Here is a 22,972-nt window from a genome sequence, read left to right on the forward strand (position 1 = left end):
AACAAATGCCAACATTATTATTATTGTGTTCCCAGCCTGAGGTGCCTGGGTCAATCACTCAGTCCATTTCATGTCCAACACACACCCAGTATGTCTAGCAATCAGTCCAGAACATGTCCAGTAGGAGCCCAGTATGTCTAGCAGTCTGTAGCATTTATGAAGCTCCTAAGCAGCATGGCTCAGTGGAAAGAGCCCGGGCTTGGGAGTCAGAGGTCATGGGTTCGAATCCCAGCTCTGCCAATTGGCAGCTGTGTGACTGTGGGCAAGTCACTTCACTTCTCTGTGCCTCAGTTACCTCATCTGTAAACTGGGGATTAAGACTGTGCGCTTCACGTGGGACAACCTGATTACCCTGTATCTATCCCAGCACTTAGGACAGTGCTCTGCACATAGTAAAAGCTTAACAAATACCAACATTATTATTATTATTACTCCATGCAGAGCACTTTGGAAAGCCTAATAAAATTAGTAGATATGATCCTTTGATGGGAGTGATGCCTGTCTACGTGTTTTGTTTTGTTGTCTGTCTCCCTCTTCTAGATTTTGATCCCATTGTTGGGTAGGGATTGTCTCTGTTGCCGAATTGTACTTTCCGAGCGCTCAGTACAGTGGCCTGCACACAGTAAGTGCTCAATAAATACAATTGAATGAATGAATGAATCCTTGCTCTCAAGGAGCTTCCAGTCTACTGTGTGCAGAGCACTATACTGAGTTCTTGGGAGAGGACAATAGCATGAGTAGACACAATTCCTTCCCTCAAGGAGCTTGCAGTCTACTCCGTGCAGAGTAGTGTACTGAACGCTTGGGAGAGGACAATAATAATGATGGCATTTGTTGGGCGTTTACTATGTGCCAAGCACTGTTCTAAGCACTGAGGTAAATACAAGGTAATGAGGTTGTCCCACATGGGGTTTACAGTCTTAATCCCCATTTTACAGATGAGGTAGCTGAGGCACAGAGAAGTGAAGTGACTTGCCCAAAGTCACAGAGCAGACAGGTGGCGGAGCCGGGATTAGAACCCACGACCTCTGACTCCCAAGCCTGGGCTCTTGTAAAGAGACACAATACCTGCCCTCAGCGTGGTTTAGTAGATGGACACAGGGCTGGAAGTCAGAAGGCCATAGATTCTAACCCCTGCTCCACGACATGTCTGCTGTGTGAACTTGGGCAAGTCACTTTACTTCTCTCAGGCTGGAAATTGGTGATTAAGGGTGGGAGCCCTATGTGGGACAGGGACTGTGTCCCACCTAACTCGTATTAACCCCAGCGCTTAGACTAGTGCTTGGCACATAGTAAGCACTTAGCAAGTACCATAATTATCATTATTATTATTAAGGAGCTGACAGTCTACCGAGTGCAGAGCACTGTACTGAGCACTTGGGAGAAAACAATAGTTAGTAGATATGATTGCTGCCCTCGAGCTGACAGGTAGCAGGGGAGTCAGACAGACAGACAGGTGCAGTTGACAGGTGGCAGAAGCGGGAGGAAGAAGAAGGCAGGGCGGGAAGTGGGTGGAGGCCGGGCGGGGAGAGAACGGAGGTGGGGAGTAGTACAGGGAGGAACGGGCCGAGCGTGGTACAAGGCAGCTGGCACGATGCCGCCGGCACGGCGATGCCGCGCCGACGGGCGAGCTCTGACGGGGGGACCGGACCGACGGGCTGCAGCGGGGGCCGGGAGCTGGGCACGCCTTGGGGCGCCACGATCCGACCCCCGACCCCCCGTCACCAGCTGAAGCCGGCCGGGGTCTGCTGCCGGGCCTCCAGCAACCCCTGCGACCTGCCCGAGTTCTGCACGGGAGCCGGCCCGCACTGCCCGGGTAACGTCTACCTGCACGACGGCCTGCCCTGCGCCCGCGTGGACGGCTACTGCTACAGTGGCCTCTGCCGGACCCACCAGGACCAGTGCGCCGCCCTCTGGGGCCCAGGTAGGCCCGGCCGGCGGGGGATGCGGGGGCGGCGGGGGCTCCGGGCCACCCCGCTCGTTCCTGCAATCACATTCCCTGAGCACCGGCTGGCTGCAGACCACTCTGCACCCATCAGGAGCCCAGAACAGTGCTCTGAACACAGTAGGAGTCCAGTATGCAGTCTGGACCCATTAGATGCCCAGTACAGCATCTGACCCCACCCACTGAGCACCCAGTTCAGTGCTCTGGACCCATTGGATGTTCAGTATAGTGCTCGGCACCCAGTTGGCACCCAGTAGTGGATAGAGCCCGGGCCTGGAAGTCAGAACGTCATGAGTTCTAATCCCGGCTCTGTCACTTGTCTGCTATGTGGCCTCGGGCAAGTGACTTCACTTCTCTGGGCCTCAGTTACCTCATCTGTAAGATGGGGATGGAGACGGTGTCCCCCTGTGGGACAGGGATTGTGTCCGACCGGATTTGTTTGTATCCACCCCAGCGCTTAATACAGTGCCTGACACACAGAATAAGCACTTTATAAATACCAGAACTATTATTATTATTATGGCACTCTTCACCCAGTAGGAGCCAAGTACAGTGTTTTGCAGTCAGTAGACACTCAGTACAGTGCTCCGGGCCCAGTAGATGCTCAGTACGGTGAGCATATAGTAAACAGGGGAAACAGCGAGGGAAGCAGCATTGCCTAGTGGGCAGAGTACGGGCCTGGGAGTCAGAAGGACCTGGGTCCTAATCCTGGCTCCACCACTTGCTGGCAATGTGACCTTGGGCAAGTCACTTCATTTCCCTGGGCCTCAGTTCCCTCACCTGTAAAATGGGCATGAAGATCGTGAGCCCCGTATGAGACATGGACCGTGTCCAACCCGACTATCTTATATCTATCTCAGTGCTTAGAACAGAGCCTGGACCTTCCATTCATTCATTCATTCATTCATAGTATTTATTGAGCGCTTACTGTGTGCAGAGCACTGTACTAAGTGCTTGGAAGGTACAAATCGGTAACAGATAGAGACAGTCCCTGCCCTTTGACGGGCTTACGGTCTAACGGTCTAATTGGGGGAGACGGATGAGCACATGGGGGAATCCAATAGATTTAGTAAACATGATCCCCGCCCTCAGGGAGCTTACAGTGGACTGTGCGCAGAGCCCTTTACTGAGCACTGGGGAGAGTAGGGACAATCCCTGCCCTTGAGGAACTTCCAGTTTACCGTGTGCAGAGCACTATGCTGAGCACTTAGAGGACCATAGAGTTAGTAGATATGATCCCTGCCATTGAGGAATTCCCAGTCTCTCTCATTCAACCCACATTTACAGCCCGTCACCAAATCTTGTCTATTCTACTTTCACAATATCATTAAAATCCACGCTTTCCTCTCCACCCAGAAGCAGCGTGGCTTAGTGGAAAGAGCACGGGCTTGGGAGTCAGAGGTCGTGGGTTCTAATCCTGGCTCCACCACTTGTCTGCTGTGTGACCTGGGGCAAGTCACTTAACTTTTCTTTGCCTCACTTACCTCATCTGTAAAAATGGGGTTTAAAAAGTGTGAGCCCAATATGGGACAATCTGATTACCCTGTATCTACCCCAGTGCTTAGAACAGTGCTCAGCATGTATAAGTGCTTAACAAATACCATAATTATTATTATTATTATTATTTCTACCAAGTTAATCCAAGCATTTATCTATCCCGCCTTGATTACCACATCAGATTCCTCCTTACCTCCTGCCTCTCCCCACTCCAGTCCGTATTTCACCCTGCTGAGCGGATCATTTTTCTACAGAAATGTTCAGCCCGGGTTTCCCCACTCCTCAAGAGCTTCTGGTGGTTGCCCATCCAACTCTGCATCTAAGAGAAACTACTCATCATCGGCTTTAAGTCACTCAGTCTCCTTGCCCGGCCCTCACCTCGCTGCTCTCCAACTCCAACCCAGCCCAAACACTCTGCTCCTCTAATGCCAACCTCCTCCCTGGGCCTCCATCTCTCCTGTCTCACCTCCAACCCCTTGACCACGTCCTCCTGCCTCTGGCCTAAAACTCCTTCCTTCCTCAAATTTGACAACGATTCTCCCCGGCTTCAAAGCCTTATTGAAGGCCCATCTCCTCCAAGAGGCCTTCCCCCCCAAGCCCTCTTTTCCCCTTTTCCCACTCCCTTCTGTGTCACCCTTCCACTCGGCCTTACACCCTTTATTCCCTCCTCCCTCAGTCCCAGACCACTCAGAGTGAGAAGTAGTGTGGAGTAGTGGATCGAGCACAAGTCTGGGGAGGGTCAGAAGGTCATGGGTTCTAATTCTGACTCCGTCACCTGTCTGCTGTGTGACTTTGGGCAAGTCACTTCACTTCTCTGTGCCTCAGTTTCTTCATCTCTGTTGACACTGTGAGACCCACTTGGCAGTGTGTCCAACCCAATTTGGTTGTATCCACCCCAGCGCTTCGTACAGTGCCTGGTACGTAGTAAGCGTTTTAACAAACACCACAATTATTATCATTATTATATCCATAATTTATTTGGATCCGGCAGGAATTCCAGCCCACTCTCTCCCCGACACAACCTTGGGGGCTGAATGGGTGTGTATGTGTGTGTGTGTATTTGTGTGAGTGTGTGTTTTGAGGGAGCCCCAGGGGTGGGGGTGTTTGTGCGTGCTGCAGAAGGGACACGGGTGAGGGTCCGGGGTGTGTTCCAGGAGCCAAGGCAGCCCCCGGGATCTGTTTTGAAAGAGTCAACGCGGCGGGAGACCCGTATGGCAACTGTGGGAAGCAATCCAGGACCTCCTTTGCCAAATGCGAGGCCAGGTGAGTGGGGCACATGAGGATGGGGGAGGGGGTGGAGAGGAAGCCCCGAGATGGGGGGGGGGGTGTCTGTGACCAGGTGGGGGGAACTTTGAGACCATTTAGGAAGGGTCTCGCTCACTCTAAGGAAGGACTCATGTCCCCCTCTTCCTACCCCCCAGTCACACACAGACACCCCCAACACACACACATCCCCCTCCACCCCTGCTCTCCCTCCCTCCCATCCCTCCATCTCTCCCTTCCCCCCAACCCCCTTTCCTCCTTCCCTCTCCCTCCTCCCCTCCTCCATTCTGAAGGCCAAGAGAAAGGCGGGATGTGTGCGTGCCTTCTCTTCTTTCCCTCCTCCCAGGGACGCTAAATGTGGAAAAATCCAGTGCCAAGGCGGTGCCAGTCGGCCGGTGATCGGGACGAATGCCGTTTCCATAGAGACGAACATCGCCCTGCAGGACGGGGGCAGGATCCGTTGCCGCGGCACCCACGTGTACCTGGGGGACGACGTGCCCGACCCCGGCCTGGTGCTAGCCGGCACCAAGTGTGGGGAGGGCAAGGTGAGGCGCGGGGCCGGGTCCTCAGGACGCGAGGCCGGGCCCAAGTCCGTCCGTCCGTCCGTCAGTGGCCGGGGGGAGGAGGCCTACTGGAGGAGCAGCTTGGCTTAGTGGAGAGAGCACAGGTTTGGGAGTCAGAAGAACCTGGGTTCTAATCCCGGCTCCACCATATTCATTCATTCATTCAATCGTATTTATTGAGCGCTTACTATGAGCAGAGCACTGTACTAAGCACTTGGGAAGTACAATTCGGCAACACCGGGCTCACAGTCTAGAAGGGGGAGACAGACAGCAAAGCAAAACAAGTAGACAGGCCTCACTACCATCAAGATAGATCAATAGAACCATAGATACATGGACATCATTAAAAAAATAAATAGAGCAATAAATATGTACAAATATACGCAAGTGCTGTGGGAAGGGGAAGTGGGTAGAGCAGAGGGAGGGAGTAGGGGCGATGGGGAGGGGGACGGGGTGGAGGGAAAGGGAGGACTCAGTCTGGGAGGGCCTCCTGGAGGAGGTGAGCTCTCAGTAGGGTTTTGAAGGGGGGAGGAGAGTTAGTTTGGTGGCTGTGAGGAGGGAGGACGTTCCAGGCCAGAGGTAGGATGTGGGCCAGGGGTCAGTGGCGGGACAGGCGAGAACGAGGCCCAGTGAGGAGGTTAGCACCAGAGGAGCAAAGTGTACGGGGTGGGCTGTAGGAGGAGAGAAGGGAGGTGAGGACATGTCTACTGTGTGACCTTGTTCAAGTCACTTCCCTTCTCTGGGCCTCAGTTACCTCATCTGTAAAATGCGGATTAAGATTGTGAGCCCCATGAGGGACAGGGACTGTGCCCAACCTGATTAACTTGTATCTACCCCAGTGCTTAGAACAGCGCTTGGCACATAGTAAATGCCACAGTTATTATCATTATCATCATTATTATTATTATTCTTGGGTAGCTAAGGCAGGTAGAATGCTGGACTGGCCACTTTCTCGATCAAGAGGCCTTCCCCAGTTGAGTCCTGGTTTCCCCGGCTCCCTGTCCCTTCTGCCTAGTCTATGAATTTGCATCCGTGTCCTCTGGACATGGTATTCGCCCCACCCTCAACCCCACAGCACTTGTGTCCGTGCCCGTCATTTACTCCGATTCCCCCTCTAGACTGTAAGCTCCTTATGGGCAAGGGAGTATGTCTACCAACTCTGCTGTTTTGTTCCCTCCCAAGCGTTTAGTATTCATTCATTCATTCATTCATTCAATAGTATTTATTGAGCACTTACTATGTGCAGAGCACTGTACTAAGTGCATGGAATGGACAATTAGGCAACAGATAGAGACAATCCCTGCCCAATGACGGGTTTACCGTCTAATAGGGGAGACAGACAAAAACAAGACAACATAATCACCATAAACAGAATCAAGGGGATGGACACCTCATTAACAAAATAAATACGGTAATAAAAATACATACAATAGAGCACAGCGCTGAGGGGAGGGGAAGGGAGAGGGGGAGGAGCAGAGGGAAAGGGGGCTTAGCTGGGGGGAGGTGAAGGGGGAAGGGGGAGAGAGCAGAGGGCAGAGGGGGAGCCGAGAGGGAGCAGAGGGAAAAGGGGAAGCTCAATCTGGAAAGGCCTTTTGGAGGAGGTGAGCTCTCAGTAGGGCTTTGAAGAGGGGAAGAGAGTTAGTTTGGCGGAGGTGAGGAGGGAGGGCGTTCCGGGACGGCGGGAGGACGTGGGCCAGGGGTCGACGGCGGGACAGGCGTGAATGGGGGACGGTGAGGAGGTGAGAGGCGGAGGAGCGGAGCGTGCGCGGTGGGCAGTAGAAGGAGAGAAGGGAGGTGAGGTAGGAGGGGGCGAGAGGATGGACGGCTTTGAAGCCAAGAGTGAAGAGTTTTTGTTTCGTGTGGAGGTTGATAGGCAACCACTGGAGGTTTTTAAGGAGGGGAGTGACAGGCCCCAGAGTGTTTCTGCAGGAAGGTGATCTGGGCAGCGGAGTGAAGTATGGACTGGAGCGGGGAGAGACGGGAGGAAGGGAGATCAGAGAGAAGGCTGACACGATAATCCAGCCGGGATAATATGAGAGCTTGGACCAGTACGGTAGCCGTTTGGGTGGAGAGGAAAGGGCGGATCTTGGCGATATTGTAATTTTTGTGTGATATTGATTAGTACAGTGCACTGAACCCAATAAGCGCTTAGTAAATGCCATTGATCGATTAATTGATTTCTGTGTTTCGAGCAGCAAACTTGATATCTTCGGTGAACTGGGTGCCAGCTGTGTGCAGAGCATTCTGCGGGGACATAACTGTGTGCAGAGCACTCTGCTGGGCTCCTACTGTGTGCAGAGCACTCTGCTAGGCCCTGACTGTGTGCAGAGCACTGAACTGGGCACTAATGAGACTAACTAGAAGAGCGTTCAATGAGTGTCCGTTGGGTGCGATCAATCCATCGAAGATATTTATTGAGGGCTGTGTGCAGAGCACTGTACTAAGCACTTGGGAGAGTACAATACGGCATTAAAAAGACAAAGGAAGGAAAAAGTCGGTGTGGGAAGGAAGGTGGCCCTGGGGGGGCGAGGAAAGGGGCAGGGAGAAACGAGTAGGGTGGGAGGGGGCCGTGATCTGGCCTGGCACGGCCTGTGGCCCGGGGGCCCGGGGCGCAGACACGAAGAGCCCCTCCTCCTGCTCTGCCCTGCCCGCAGATCTGCCTGAATCGTCGGTGCCAAAACGTCAGCGTGTTCGGGGTCTGGGCCTGCCTCGCCAAGTGCCACGGACGTGGGGTGAGTCTCCCCCCGCGCCCCTCTTCCTCGGCCTGGACCCCTGGACCGGACTCTCCCGGCCTCTCCCCCTCAGTCCCGGCCCGGGCCCCTCTCCCCTGGCTCGGGCCCCCACCGGAGCCCCACCCCACCCCCTCTGTGGTCATTCCCAGCCCCCAACCCCCTGACACACCCCCCAGCCCGCCCTGCACCGCCATCCCCACACCCCTTGCCCATCCTGAGAAGCAGCGTGGCCTGGTGGAAAGAGCCCGGGGCCTGGGAGTCGGTGGACCTAGGTTCTAATCCTGCCTCTGCCAGTTGCTTGCTGTGTGACCTTGGGCTAGTCATTTGACTTTTCTGTGCCTCAGTTTCCTCAACTGTAAAAAGGGGATTTAATCCTACCCCTTCCTACTTAAACTATGAGCCCCGTGTGGGACGGGGCTGTGTCCCACCTGATAAGCTTGTATTTACCCCTGCATTAGGTACAGTGCTTGACGCGCAGTAAGTGCTTAGCAAATACCATAAAAAAATAAACAAATAAACCTGGCCCAGCCCCTGGGTCACTTTGGTTAGCTGCAGCACCAGCCCCACAACACTTAATGTAAGTATCCTTACAACTTTCTCTTTCTCCTTTTTCTAATCTAATAAAAATGATAACTGTGGTATCTGTTAAGTGCTTAAGATGATCAGGTTCCACCTGGGACTCCCGGTCTCACTCAATTTCTCTGTGCCTCAGTTCCCCCATCTGTAAAATGGGGATTAAGACTGCAAGCCCCACGTGGGACATGGATGCTGTCCAACCTGATCGGTTCACCTCTACCGCATGCTTAGTACAGTGCCTGGCTCTTAGTAAGCGCTTAACAAATACCATTATAAAGTAAGCGGAAGAACAGGTAATGAATCCCCAATTTGCAGATGAGGGAACTGAGGCATGAAGAAATTAAATGACTTGCCCAGGTCACACAAGAGGTACGTAGTGGAGCTAGGATTAGAAGATTAGAGAAGCAGCGTGGCTCAATGGAAAGAGCCCGGGCTTGGGAGTCAGAGGTCATGGGTTCTAATCCCGGCTCCACCACTTGTCAGCTGTGTGACCTTGGGCAAGTCACTTCACTTCTCTGTGGCTCAGTGACCTCATCTGTAAAATGGGGGTGAAGACTGGGAGCCCCACATGGGACAACCTAATTCCCTTGTATCTACCCCAGCGCTTAGAACAGTGCTCGGCACATAGTAAGCACTTAACAAATACCAACATTATTATTATTATTAGACTCCAGGTCCTCCGACTCCCAGATCTATGCTCTTTCCCCCGTCCACATTACTTGAATGTCTGTCTCCCCGTCTAGACTGTAAGCTCATTGTGGGCAGGAAACGTGTCTACCGACTCCGTTGTATTTTCCCAAACACCCAGTTCGCTACTCTGCACACATTAAGCACTCTAAAAATCCCATTAATTGATCGATCGATTGATTGGCTCCACCCCCCAGCCCCCGCTCCTAGCCCCGCCGCCCTGGTTCGGCCTGAACCCTCACCCTCAGCCCTGCTCCCCGAGATCTCCCAGCAGGCTGCGGGCCGAGCGGGAACTAGAACCCGGGTCTCAGACTCCCCGCCCGGGATCCGCCACGAGGCCCCGCTTCCCCCCTGTGTCCGTGAGCTCAGTCGGTCGCCGCCTTCTCTCACTCCCTCTCTGTCGGGGTCCCAGGTCTGCAACAACCACCAGAACTGCCACTGTGAGGCCGAGTGGGCCCCCCCGTTCTGTGACGTCCCCGGCTTCGGCGGGAGCGTGGACAGCGGACCGGTCCGGCGGCCAGGTGAGGGAGTGAGCAACGGCGGCCGGGAGCGCACACGGGCCCGGGAGCTCCGTCGGACGGCCTGTCCGCCCGGGCTCAAGCTTCCGGACGGTCGACTAATCCATCGGTCAATGGGGGGTGTTTAATGAGCACTTATTCTGTGGCGAGCACTCTATGAGAAGGAGAAGCAGCGTGGTTCAGTGGAAAGAGCACGGGCTTTGGAGTCAGAGGTCATAGGTTCGAATCCCGGCTCTGCCACTTGTCAGCTGTGTGACTGTGGGCGAGTCACTTCACTTCTCCGTGCCTCAGTTCCCTCATCTGTAAAATGGGGATGAAGACTGTGAGCCCCACGTGGGACGACCTGATTCCCCTCTGTCTACCCCAGCGCTTAGAACAGTGCTCTGCACATAGTAAGCGCTTAACAAATACCAACATTATTATTATTATTACGATACACAATTCCTGCCCTCGAGGAGTCTTCTGCGTGTGCAGAGCACTATAGCGAGAACTTGGGAGAGTACAGTAGAGTTTGTAGACACCATCCCTGCCTTCGAGGAGCTTTTAGCATGAAGCGGCATGGCCTAGTGGAAAGAGCCGGGGACTGAGAGTCAGAGGACTTGGGTTCCAATCCTACCTCCTCCATGTACTTACTGTGTGACCTTGAGTAAGTCACTTCACTTCTCTGTGCCTCATTTCCCTCATCTGCAAAATGGGGATTCAGTACCCGTTCTCCCTCCTGTTTAGAGTGTGAGCCCCATGTGGGTCCTATCTCGTGTCTACCCCAGCACATAGCGCAGTGCTTGGGACATAGAGAAGCAGCGTGGCTCAGTGGAAAGAACACGGGCTTGAGAGTCAAAGGTCATGGGTTTGAATCCCGGCTCTGCCACTTGTCAGCTGTGTGACAGTGGGCAAGTCACTTAACTTCTCTGTGCTTCAGTTACCTCATCTGTAAAATGGGGATTAAGACTGTGAGCCTCACAGGGGACAACCTGATTACCCTGTATCTCCCCCAGCGCTGAGAACAGTGCTCTGCACATAGTAAGCGCTTAACAAATACCAACATAGCAAGCGCTTAACAAATACCACTTATAAGCTACAGTGTGTAGAGCACTATGCAGAGAGCTTGGGAGAATACAAGAGATGATAGACCTGATTCCTGCCCTCAAGGAATTTACAGTCTACTGCATCCAGATCAGGGTACCACTGGGAGAGTAAAATACAATCAAGGTGGTAGGCGTGATCCCTGCCCCCGAGGAGCTTCCAGTCTAGCAGGAGAGCCCAGGTGACAGGCAGACCCGAGCCGGACGACACCCCACAGGCTCCCTGATCATCTCCATCTTCGGGAAAAGAGACGAAGCCTCCCCCCTCTCCACTACCGGCCAGATTCCTGCCAGGGCCTTCCTGGACAGGAGATGGAAAAGCAGAGTCAAATTCTCTGTCCGTGACTCTCCCCCCGTGACCCGGCACAGACCATCCCGCGCCCCTGACTCTCTCCCAGAGACCCAGCACAGACTATTCCAAACGTGACTGTCCCCTCTCCATCCCTGTCCCTCCCCCGGTGACCCAGCAGGGACAGTCCACTACCCCCTGACTCTCCCCTCTCCATCTGTGTTTCTCCCCAGCGACCCAGCACAGACCACCCAACCCTCCTGACTCTCCCCTCTCCATCCCTGACCCTCCTCCAGTGACCCAGCATGGACTATCCACTAGAGAAGCAGCATGGCTGAGTCAAAGAGGCCCGAACTTGGGAGTCAGAGGTCGTGGGTTCTAATCCCGACTCTGCCACCTGTCGGCTGTGTGACTTTCATTCAATAGTATTTATTTATTGAGCGCTTACTATGTGCAGAGCACTGTACTAAATGCTTGGAATGAACAAGTCGGCAACTGATAGAGACGGTCCCTGCCCTTTGACGGGCTTACGGTCTAATCGGGGGAGACGGACAGACGAGAACGATGGCGATAAATAGAGTCGAGGGGAAGAACGTCTCGTAAAAACAACGGCAACTAAATAGAATCAAGTGACTTTGGGCAAGTCACTTCATTTCTCTGTGCCTCAGTTACCTCATCTGGAAAAAGGGGATGAAGACGGTGAGCCCCACGTGGGACAACCTGATTACCTTGTATCTACCCCAGCGCTTAGAACAGTGATCGGCACATAGTAAGCACTTAAGAAATACCATCATTATTATTATTACCCCCGGCTTTCCCCTTTCCATCCTTGACACTCCCCAGTGACCCAGCACGGATCATCCAACACCGCTGACTCTCCCCTCTCCATCCTTGACCCTCCCCCAGTGACCCAACATGTACCATACAACACGCCCAACTCTCCCAGTGACCCAGCACAGCCCATCCCACAGCCCTGACTCTCCCCTCTCCGCCTGCGGCTCCCCATCAGTATCCCAGCTTGAGAAGGATGGAGGCTTGGGCAGGATGTTCCTTCCTGCCTCGGTAGCCCGACAATCCTCACCCACATCCAGGTGACGTCATCTGAACGAGGAAAAGTTTGATGCTTCTCTCAGCGCCGTCTCTATTGTGTCCGAGGCCCCCGAAAATACTCCTTTTCCACCAGGGGTGATCGGGCGTCGATCAGTTTGTAATTGGGCAAACAGCGCCCGCCGGGACGTGAGGTGGAGAGTTGGTGGCTTGGCCGCTGTTTCCAAGGCAACGGACCGTCGGCCGCGCGGCTCCAGCAGAGCGAGGGGAGAGGGCCGGAAAGGGGGAGTTTTCCCTCAGCCAGCCCCTGCCTGGGAGCGTCCACAGGAATGCCCCTCCCGCCCCCTGCCCCCAGGACTCAGACACAGCCATGGTCCCGGGCACTGTGCTAAGCGCTGGAGTAGATACAAGGTAATGGGGTTGGGTGCATTCCCTGTCCTACATAGGGCTCACAGTCTTAATCGCCATTTTACAGATGAGGGAACTGAGGCTCAGAGAATAATAATAATATTTAAGTGCTTACTACGTGCCAGGTACTGTACTAAGCGCTGGGTTAGATACAAGGTAATAAGATTGGACACGGTCCCTGTCCCTCACAGGGCTCACGGTCTTAATCCCCATTTTGTAGATGAGGGAACGGAGGTGCAGAGAAGCCCAAGGTCACAAAGCAGACAAGTGGCAGAGCTGGGATTAGAACCCAAGTCCTTCTGACGTGCAGGTCTGTGCTGTGCTCTGCATAGACTAAGCATTTATAGAGAAGCAGCGTGGCATAATCAATCGTTCAATCAATCGACTAATCAGTTGTATTTATTGATTACTTCCAAGGTGCAGAGCCCTGTCCTCGGCCACTGCTGTGTGCAGAGCACTGTATTTTTTTTTATTAGTATTTATTAGGCACTTATTACGTGCCAAGCACTGGTGTAGATACCAGATAATCCAGGTTGGACACGGTCTCTGTCCCATATGGGGCTCACGGTCTAAGGGGGAGGGAGAATAGGTATTTAAGATGAGGAAACTGAAGCCCAGAGGACTAAAATGACTCGTCCAAGGTCACACAGCAGGCAAATGGTAAAGTCATCATTAAAACCCAGGTCCCCTGACACCTAGGCCTGGATGCTTTCCATCCTTCTCTAGACAGTAAGTTTGTTGTGGGCAGGGAATGTGTCTGTTATAATCTCCCAAGCATTTAGAACAGTGCTCGTCACACATTAAGCGCTCAATAAATACGATTAATTGATTGATTCATTCATTCTATGATTGATGAGGCCACACTGCTTCTCTATAAGCGCTTACTCTGTGCGGTGTACTGTTCTGAGTGCCTAATAATAATAATGATAATAATTATGGTATTCGTTAAGCACTTCCTATGTGCCAGGCACCGTTCTAAGCGCTGGGGTAGATACCCGGTAATCAGGTTGTCCCACATGGGGCTCACAATCTTAATCCCCGTTTTACAGATGAGGTCACTGAGGCACAGAGAAGTTAAGTGGCTTGCCCAAGGTCACGCAGCGGACAAGTGGCGGAGCCGGGATTAGAACCCACGACCTCTGACTCCCAAGGCCGGGCTCTTTCCACTGAGCCCCGCTGCTTCACAGTAGGCTGCTTCTGCCTACTGTGTGCAGAGCACTCTACTGTGCTCCCACTGGGTGCAGAGTGTTGAAGGCTCTACCGGGCACTTGGGAGAGGAAAATAGAGGGATGGGACACAGCCCCTTAACTGGAACAGTGCTCTGCATATAGTGAGCGCTCAATAAATAGCACTGATTGAGTGATTGATTGGAATGTGAAATCTCTCTGGAGCAGGGTCAGGCGCTTAAGCCAGGAGCGAGAGGTGAAAGAGAGGCCCAGGTGGTCCCTGCCAGGCAGTGGGGAGCGATCCGGGAAAAGGGGTAAATCGCCGGGTCGCGTCCCCGCCCCCGACGGATGCCCCCGGCTGACTGACGGACGGGTGGACAGATGGCCCCTCCGCCCCGGCCCCGGTGGGCGCCGGCGTTGACCCCTCCTGACGGCGGGCGGCGCGGGGGTCGTTGCAGATGGCGGCGGTCGGGCGCTGGGCCTGCTGGGGACCCTGCTGGGACTGGCGGCGGCGGGATCGGCGCTGTGGCTTCAGCGGAAGGCCGTGCTGAGAGTCCTGCTGGCTCGGGAGCGGCTCGCCGGCCGGAAGCTCAGGTGACGGGGACCCCCGCCTGCTCCCTCTCTCCGCTCTCCCCTGAGGGGCTGCCGCTCCGGCCCGGATTAGCTAAAGGGAAATGGAGCCGGATCCCCCCACAGGGCTTTGTTTTCATGCCTGGGGGAGTCTTTCTGGGGAGGAGTTTGGTCCCCAGTTTCCTTGGGATCGTCTCGGTGTCGGGGTGGCCCTGGGAACAAAGGTTAGCACGGAGTGTGGGGAGAGTTTGGTCGTCGCCCCAGTTTCCCGGGGATCGTCTCGGTGTCGGGGTGGCCCAGGGAACAAGGGTTAGCACAGAGTGTGAGGAGAGTTTGGTCGTCGCCCCAGTTTCCTTGGGATCGTCTCGGTGTCGGGGTGGCCCAGGGAACAGGTGTTAGCAGAGAGTGTGGGGAGAGTTTGGTCGTCGCCCCAGTTTCCCTGGGATCGTCTCGGTGTCGGGGTGGCCCAGGGAACAAGGGTAAAGCACAGAGTGTGGCGAGCCCCCATTCTTCATCCCCCTCACCCCTCTGGCCCCATGGGGAGGCCTCCCCTCCGGGGCCTTACTCCCAGGCCACGTCTCGCAAGGGCCAGTCTTCAGAGCGAAGCATCGTGGTGTAGTGGGTAGAGCCCGGCCCTGGGAGTCAGAAGGACCTGGGTTCTAATCCCACCTCTGCCTCTTGCCTGCTGCGTGTGACCTGGGGCAAGTCACTTCACTTCTCAGTGCCTCAGTGTCTCTCCTCTGTATAATGGGGATTAAGACCGTGAACCCCTCGTGGGACAGGGACTGTGCCCAACCGATTTGCTTGTATCCACCCCAGCCCTTAGTTCAGTGCCTGGCACATAGTAAAAACTTAAGAAATACCACAATTATCATTATCATTATCATTATTCCTGGCTGGGCTATTCAGAGAGATCATTTCACAGGCCAGCGGCTCCCAAAGCGGTAACACTTTGTTTTAACTTGCAGCTCCCCAGTCATTACCTCATCACCATCGTCATCATCCCAAATCAGTGTGAGATTTCTTAAGTCCATCTATGTGCCAAGCACTGTACAAAACCCTGTGGTACATGCTACATAATTAGGTTGGACAAGCCCCATCCTACACGGCTCAGTCTAAGCGGAAGGGAGAACGGGTTAGTAAATCCCCATTTTGCAGGTGAGGAAACTGAGAAAAGCCAAGTGACCTGCCCAAGTTCCCCCAGCAGGCAAATGACAATCAGGATTAGAACCCAGGTCCTACTACTCGCAGGCCCAGGCTCTTTCCACTAGACCGCGCTGCCCCTGATTGGTTTCCAAAAGGGCACAGGCCATAGAAGCCTCCATCCGAGCAGCTTCCCCTCTTGTTTCAGGCTCGGGGTCCCCACCCGGCCCCCCGCCCAGCCCCCCAACAGCTTGGAGCCGCCCCGGGACCACCCCCCGCTCCACCCTCAGACGCTGGTCCCAAGGCTGCTCCCCACGACCATCATCCAGCAGGTGGGTCATGAACGGATCAAGTCGGGGACAGCGTCAGCTCCTTGAGGGCCCGGGCTGGGCCCCCTGCTGCCGCCAGCTTCTCCCGAGCGCTCAGTACGGTGCTGCGCAATCAGGAGGCGATCGGTCCACGCCCCCGGTGGACCGACAGAAGAGGATGAGTATTTGCTGTCCCCGCTGGGCCTGGAGCTCCACGGTTACCAGTGACTCTGGGTTTTAGCTCCAAGGGAAAGAAGGCGGGAAAGGGGGAAGGGAGGGAGGGAAAAGTTGGAGGGAGGGAGGGAAGGAAGAGAAGGCTGAAAGGGTTGCCCAGAGGCAGAGGAATGCCCCCGTACCCCATGCCCCTCCACGGGTGCTGTGGTCTAGACTCCTCCTGGGGCGAACTGAGAACAAGCCGGGCTGGAACTTTGCTGAATGTCATTCACCTTTAGCAGTGTCCTCATTCTGCAGGTGAGGAGGGAGCTTTGCATGCGGTACACACCCAGTCCGGGGCTCTGCACTCGACAGACACCCAGTACGGCATTCTGCATCCGTTAGGCAACCCAGGACGGCCCTCTGCCCACGGCAGACACCCGGTCCAATGCTCTGCACCTGACAGGCGCCCAGTACATTGCTCTCCACGTGACAGACACCCATTACGGCCCTCTGCACACAACAGACACCCAGTCCAGCATTCCGCATGCAGTAGACATCCAGTCCAGGGTTCTGCACTCGACAGACACCCAGGACAGCACTCTACATCCCATAGGTGCCCCAGGACAGCCCTCTGCCCACAGAAGACACCCAGACAGGCACCCAGTACATCACTCTGCACCCACAGACACCCAGTACAACACTCTACACACAACAGACACCCAGGACAACACTCTGCGCACAATAATAATAATTATGGTATTTGTTATGCACTTAGTCTGTGACAAGCACTGTTCTAAACCCCGGAGTAGATACAAGGTGATCAGGTTGTCCCACGTGGGGCTCACAGTCTTAATCCCCATTTTGCAGATGAGGTAACTAAGACCTTGGCTTAGTGGAAAGGACATGGGCTTGGGAGTCAGAGGATGTGGATTCTAATCCCGGCTCCCCCACTTTCATTCATTCAATAGTATTTATTGAGCGCTTACTATGTGCAGAGCACTGTACTAAGCACTTGGAATGTACAGTTGTCTGCTCTGTGACCCTGGGCAGGCCACTTACCTTCTCTATGTCTCAGTTACCTCATCTGTAAAATGGGGATAAAGACTGGGAGCCCCACGTGGGACAACCTGATTATCTTACATCTACCCCAGCGCTTAGTACAATGCTTGGTACATAGTAAATGCTTAATAAATACCATGATTATTATTATTAAGTGGCTTGCCCAAGGTCATACAGCAGACAAATGGTGGAGCCGGCATTAGAACCCATGTCCTCTGACTCCCAAGTCCGCGCTCTTTCCACTAAACCATGCCAAGTTAACAACAGACACCCAGTCCAGCGCTCTGCACCCACCAACACCCAGTACAGAACTCTGCCTCCAGTAGCAGCCCAGTAACAACAATAATAATAATAATGTTGGTATTTGTTAAGCGCTTACTATGTGCCGAGCACTGTTCTGAGCGCTGGGGTAGATAGAAGTGATCAGGTTGTCCCCCGTGGGGCTCCCAGTCTTCATCCCCATTTTCCAGATGAGGTCACTGAGGCCCAGAGAAGTGAAGTGACGGGCCCAAAGTCACACAGCTGACAGGATTAGATTAGAACCCATGACCTCTGACTCCTAAGCCCGTGCTGTAGCCACTGAGCCTCGCAGTACTGTGCCGGACCACAGCCTCCCGGACAGGAGATTTCTGCCCCCCAACTTGCCACCCCAGCTTCCTTCTTCTCGGCTGCTGCTGCCCTTGACCCTCGTCTGAGGCAGAGCTGTGTCTGCCCGCAGAAAGGAGGCGTCGCAGGATTCCCGCCGCCTCAGCCCTTCCACGTGGGCAGCCCGGTGCGCCCTCCGGCCCCGGCCCCCGCCCCGCGTCCGGCTGCTCCACCTCCGCGGGCGCCGCCGAGCGCCCCAACCAGGCCGCCCCCAGCCTGCCCCCCGCCGCCACAGCCCCAGGTGAGTCCGCGCGGCCCCGGGCCGGCTCCATCCGTCAACCCATCCATCCCTGGGCCTCTCCCCGCTCCGGGCCTCCGAACCCTCCCATCACGGGCCTGGGAGTCAGAGGACCTGGGTTCTAATCCCAGCTCCGCCACTTGTCTGCCGTTTGACCTCGGACAAGCCGATCACCTTCTCCGGGCCTCGATCACCTCATCCGTCAAATGGGGGTTAAGATGGGGAGCCCCATCTGGGACGTGGACTGTGTCCAATCTGATGAGCGGGCATGGCTCAGCGGAAAGAACCCGGGCTTGGGAGTCAGAGGTCGTGGGTTCTAATCCCCGCTCCGGCACTTGTCGGCTGTGTGGCTTTGGGCAAGTCACTTCACTTCTCTGGGCCTCGGTTACCTCATCTGTAAAATGGGGATTGAGAATGTGAGCCCCATGTGGAACAACCTGATTACCTTGTATCTTCCTCCAGAGCTTAGAACAGTGTGTGGCACATAGTAAGCGCTTAACAAATGCCGTCGTTATTATCTATCCCAACACTTAGTAGTAAGATAGTAAGTGGCAGATAGTAAGCATTTAACAGATACCATAAAAATAAGAAGTTGAGAGGCTGGGGAATAATCATAACAGTGGTATTTGTTAAGCACTTACTATGTGCCAAGCGCCGTACTAAGTGCCGGGGTAGATACGAGGTAATCGGGTTGGGCACAGTCCGTGTCCCGCATAGGGCTTTCGGTCTTAATGCCCATTTTACAGATGAGGGAACTGAAGCCCAGAGAAGTGAAGTGACTCGTCCGAGGTCACACGGCAGACGAGTGGCGGAGCTGGGATCAGAATCCAGGCCCTTCTGATTCCCAGGCCTGTGCTCTGTCCACTAGACCACGGAGGGAGGGGTTTGAGCCCGGGTGAAGTCCGTTCAGGGCACGCCGGTGTTGTGGGCCGGAAGGGGCAGGGCATGGAGCCGGTGGTGTTGGCCATCGGCAGATGTTCCCGGAGGCCCGCGACGGGACATTTGTGCTCTGTTGCAGGAAACGCAGAAGCCCAACCCTCCCCAGAAGCCTCTGCCGGCCGACCCCCTGACCAAAGCTGCCCCGCTGACCCGGGCTTTAGGGACAATGCCGGTAAAGCAGGGTACTGGGCTGCCCATCACACCCGCGAGGTGAGTCTGTCGACCAAAAAAAAAAGCAGTGTGGCTTAGCGGAAAGAGCCCGGGCCTGGGAGTCTGAGGATCTGGGTTCTAATCCCAGCTCTGCCACTTGTCTGCCACGTGACCTTGGGCAAGACACTTCACATCTCTGGGCCTCCGTTTCCCCATCTGTAAAATGGGGATCGAATCCTACTCTTCTCTGATGGAGAAGTTGCTCTCCAGTGGAGAAGTAGCATGGAAATCGTGGGGAAGCCCAGTTTCTTTCTCCCTCATCCCAGCACTCCTCCTCCTCCTCCTCGTCTTTCTTCCCCCTGGCCCCTCTCCAGGTGGCCCCGGGGAAGCCATAGAAGAATGGATGGAGGCTTCCAGAGTTTTGGACTCTCCCAGAGTCATCTCATTCATTCAATAGTATTTACTTATTGAGCGCTTACTATGTGCAAAGCACTGTACTAAGCCCTTGGAATGGACAACTCGGCAACAGATAGAGACAATCCCTGCCCATTTACGGGCTTACAGTCTAATCGGGGGAGACAGACGAGAACAATAGCGATAAATAGAATCAAGAGGATGGACATCTCATTAACAAAATAAATAGGGTAATAAAAATATATACACATATTTTGTATATTATGTTAAAAAAATACACATATGTTTTTATGTGTGTATATATTTTTTATATATAAATATATACATATATTTTGTATATATGTAAAAATATATGCACATATATTTTTATGTGTGTGAATATATTTTATGTATATATAAATAGATACATATATTTAGTATATATGTAAAAATATGTACACATATATATCTCTTGGTTCCCACCTCCCGTTCAAGCGCACGGGGACTAGCAAGAGCACTCAAACGCAGCACCCCTAACCTTTGCTGAAGCCTCTGGGTAACACAAGCAACTGTGGCTGAACAAACGCGAGGGGCCGCAGCGATGCCTGCTGCGGCTATTCCTGCTGACCAGGTCCATCCCACCACCGCAGGCTGCATCCCTTCTCCCCAGGGAGCACGGGATGACCGGGCCAGGGAGTGCGGATGGCTCCGTGCATAACATCCCCACTGCTGCAAACACAATTCTCACGCCGATCTTGCCAGTGGTGGGACGCACCTCTCCCCTCTTCGCCGTTATTGTCTGAGCGATGCTCACTGAGCAGCCGTGGTCCGGACGAGGGGCTTGACCGCGTCTCGATGGGAACGGGGTGCCCCGGAGGTTAGGTGGGTCTATGGGCTCGATTCGTGTGGGAGACACGGATCAGTGAGGGCAAGAAACGTGTCTGTTTATTGTTATATCGTATTCTTCCAAGCGCTTAGTAGAGTGTTCTACGCACAGTAAGCGCTCAATAATGTCTTTTGAATGAACGGACGAGTGGAGGAACAGCAGAGGTTGGGGGCCGGGGAAGGGTCCTCAAAAAAGCCATGGATTGATTGCCTGATGAAAATAGACACGTGCATTTCTGGGAATTAAATCACTTCTTCCCTCCCTCCCTCTGTCTGCCGTCTGTTTCTCCGTTGCTTTGACGCAGGTCCACCCTCGGGCGCCTCCCGCGAGAGAGCAGGCCGGCCCCCGGGACGCCCTCCCAGTGACAGGAAGAGCTCGGAGCCCCCCGGTAGCCGTGAAAACAGAAGTTTGCCCTCTCCTGACCCCGCAGTGGGAGTCCCCTGTTTCTCTGGCTTCCTCGGGGAGGGGTCCCGTCTCGGGCTGCGCTCTAAGTCTCCTGGGCAGCTGCCCCTGGGTGCCGGGCCGAGGGGGGTCTGGCCTCTCGCTCAGTGTCCGGGGAAATGATTAATTTATGTTAATACTTGTTTGGGCGCGACGTCCGGCGTCGGGTCGGCGTGAAGCCCGGCGTACTGGCCGCTACCGTGTCGGTGAAGCCGGCCCCGTCCGCTCTGGGGACACCTGGACAGAACGCGGGTCGCCACCCGGTCCCAGGGCCGGCAGCCGACCGGGCAGGCTTCTCCGGGCTAGGTGTCCAGTCGGGTCCAAGCCCGGTTCACCTGACTCCCGCCCGGTTCTCCAGAAACCTGGTGCCCGTCTGCCCCGGGAGAGATGTACCGGAGGCGGCAGGAGCCAAGGATCTCCTGCCACTCTGCCCCACGGGCCTCTTTCCTAGAGGGATGAGGCCCACTCACTCTCTCCTAGCATTTCTGCGGGATATCTGCTCCTCCAGGATTTTTCCGGCCAGCTTCCAGCTCCAAGTCTGTCTCCTGCTGGGACGGATGAAGGTGCCTCAAGGCTGGAAGCGCGGGTCACCGTTAGACACCCTCTGCGTCTTTCTGTCTCTGAGAGCCACGGGACAGGAGGAAAAAACCTGCTTTCCCAGTGCCCGTTCCTTGTCCTCTGCCGGGGCCGGCTCCCGGCCCAAGGGGTCCGCAAGAAGCCGGGCTCGGCCCACGCTCCGGTCCGGGCCCGGGGAAGCTCCTTTTGGCCTCCGGGGACTTTCTCGTTGGGCCGTGTGGCCCGAGGCTGCTGGCGTTCCAGCTCTCCTCGCTGAGGTTTCTCCATTCTCCTTGTTCCCTCGCCTTTTCCCGGGAAGGAAAACTCTCCAGAAAGTCTCGGTTTCCTTCCCAGCAGACACAGCAGCTGTCGTCAGGCCCCCGGCCTCGGGGCCGCGGACGGACTAAGTGCGGATGGACCCGTCAGCGCCTCGGGGCCGCGGAGCCCCCTCAGCCCTTCTACCCCAGCTTGGGGGCTCCCGCGTTGCGGACTTTCCGCGCTTCTGCTTCGGATGTGCCAGGGGAAGGCTACCGGAGAAACCATGAATTAAACGTTGCCGGTCCGTCCGATTCGGTCAGGGGGTCGGCAGCCGAGCAGACGGTCCGGCAGGTGAGGGATCGGCCCCAGCAGACGTCACTGCTTCGAGGACCTGGGTACTAATTCCGACTCCTCCACTTGTCTTCTGTGAGACCTTGAGCATGTCACTTCTCTGTGCCTCAGTTACCTCATCTGTAAAATGGGGATTAAAACCGAGCCCCACGTGGGACAGGGACACTGTCCAATCTGATTAGCTTGTATCTTCCTCAGCGCTCAGTTCAGTGCTTGACACATAGTAAGCGCTCAAAGAATACCGTCATCATCGTTATCATCGATTCCCTCCCAGTCCTGCTCCCTGCCTTCTGGCATCCCAAACTGCTCCTCCAGCCCGTGCCAAGATGGAGCCCGAGACAGTTCCTCTCAATTCAGATGCCCCCGGCCTGGGGTGGTCCCCTAGCCCCTTCCCCACCCACAAGTCCCCGGAACCCCGGGCGGCCCAGTCTGGCCCGTGGTGGCAGGGGACGGCCGGGCTGGGCGATCCCCCCTGAATGAAGGGTCCGGAGTCAGGACGGGCCCCCGGCCATTCCCTGGACCCAACACGAGGGACCCCCCACCCCATCTTCACCCGCCCGGTCTCCCCGGCAGCAGCACTGACAGCTGGCTTTGCCCCCAGAGTGCCCGGGCCCTGAGCCACGCTCCCTCCTCCACTACAGCTGCCGTGCCCCCGGAGAGAGAGACGAGGGGGACCAGGTACAGCCATGGGGCTTCCGGGGAGCTCTCTGGGGTTTCCAGAAGCCACCCAGGCGTCCTGCTGATTCTGGTGCTTTCCTCTGGAGTTCTGATGACCCATTGAGAGAATGAGCCCCCCCCCCCAACCCCAGTCCCCGCAAAAGAGTGTTCCGCCAGGAAATGGGGGCCCCTGGCCTTCCTAGCATTATTTTTGGCCAGACCTGACACTTCTGAAGGAAGAGCGGGAGCTGAGCCTCTTGGAATGGGAGAAGGGCCACTGGGCCATGGACATTTTGCTGCCTTGCCCGATGAGGCCCTTGGCTGAGGGAGAGAGGGAGGAAGGAAGGAAGGCAGAAGGCTGGTGAGGAGCCAGGGGTCAGCACTAAGGTCGGGGCTAACTCAGGACCGGTCAGACAGGGACTGCTGAGATCTCTGTCGGGAAAAAGCGGG

The 22,972-nt window shown here is 55.2% G+C and overlaps 1 protein-coding gene across 1 annotated transcript in view; it reads left to right on the plus strand.

The window, feature by feature from the left end:
- The window catches only part of ADAM12 (ADAM metallopeptidase domain 12), a 140,696-nt gene extending 118,733 nt beyond the window's left edge, over positions 1 to 21,963 (plus strand). Inside the window, 10 exon segments of the mRNA XM_029058952.2 lie at positions 1,729 to 1,924; positions 4,597 to 4,705; positions 5,052 to 5,250; positions 7,923 to 8,000; positions 9,676 to 9,784; positions 14,232 to 14,367; positions 15,695 to 15,818; positions 17,728 to 17,895; positions 18,911 to 19,041; positions 20,565 to 21,963. Coding sequence (XP_028914785.1) covers positions 1,729 to 1,924; positions 4,597 to 4,705; positions 5,052 to 5,250; positions 7,923 to 8,000; positions 9,676 to 9,784; positions 14,232 to 14,367; positions 15,695 to 15,818; positions 17,728 to 17,895; positions 18,911 to 19,041; positions 20,565 to 20,625 — 1,311 coding nt within the window. The 3' untranslated portion in view covers positions 20,626 to 21,963.
- Positions 21,964 to 22,972: the final 1,009 nt, after the last annotated feature.

This window comes from Ornithorhynchus anatinus, chromosome 3 (assembly GCF_004115215.2).
Source record: "Ornithorhynchus anatinus isolate Pmale09 chromosome 3, mOrnAna1.pri.v4, whole genome shotgun sequence".
Classification (NCBI taxonomy): domain Eukaryota; kingdom Metazoa; phylum Chordata; class Mammalia; order Monotremata; family Ornithorhynchidae; genus Ornithorhynchus; species Ornithorhynchus anatinus.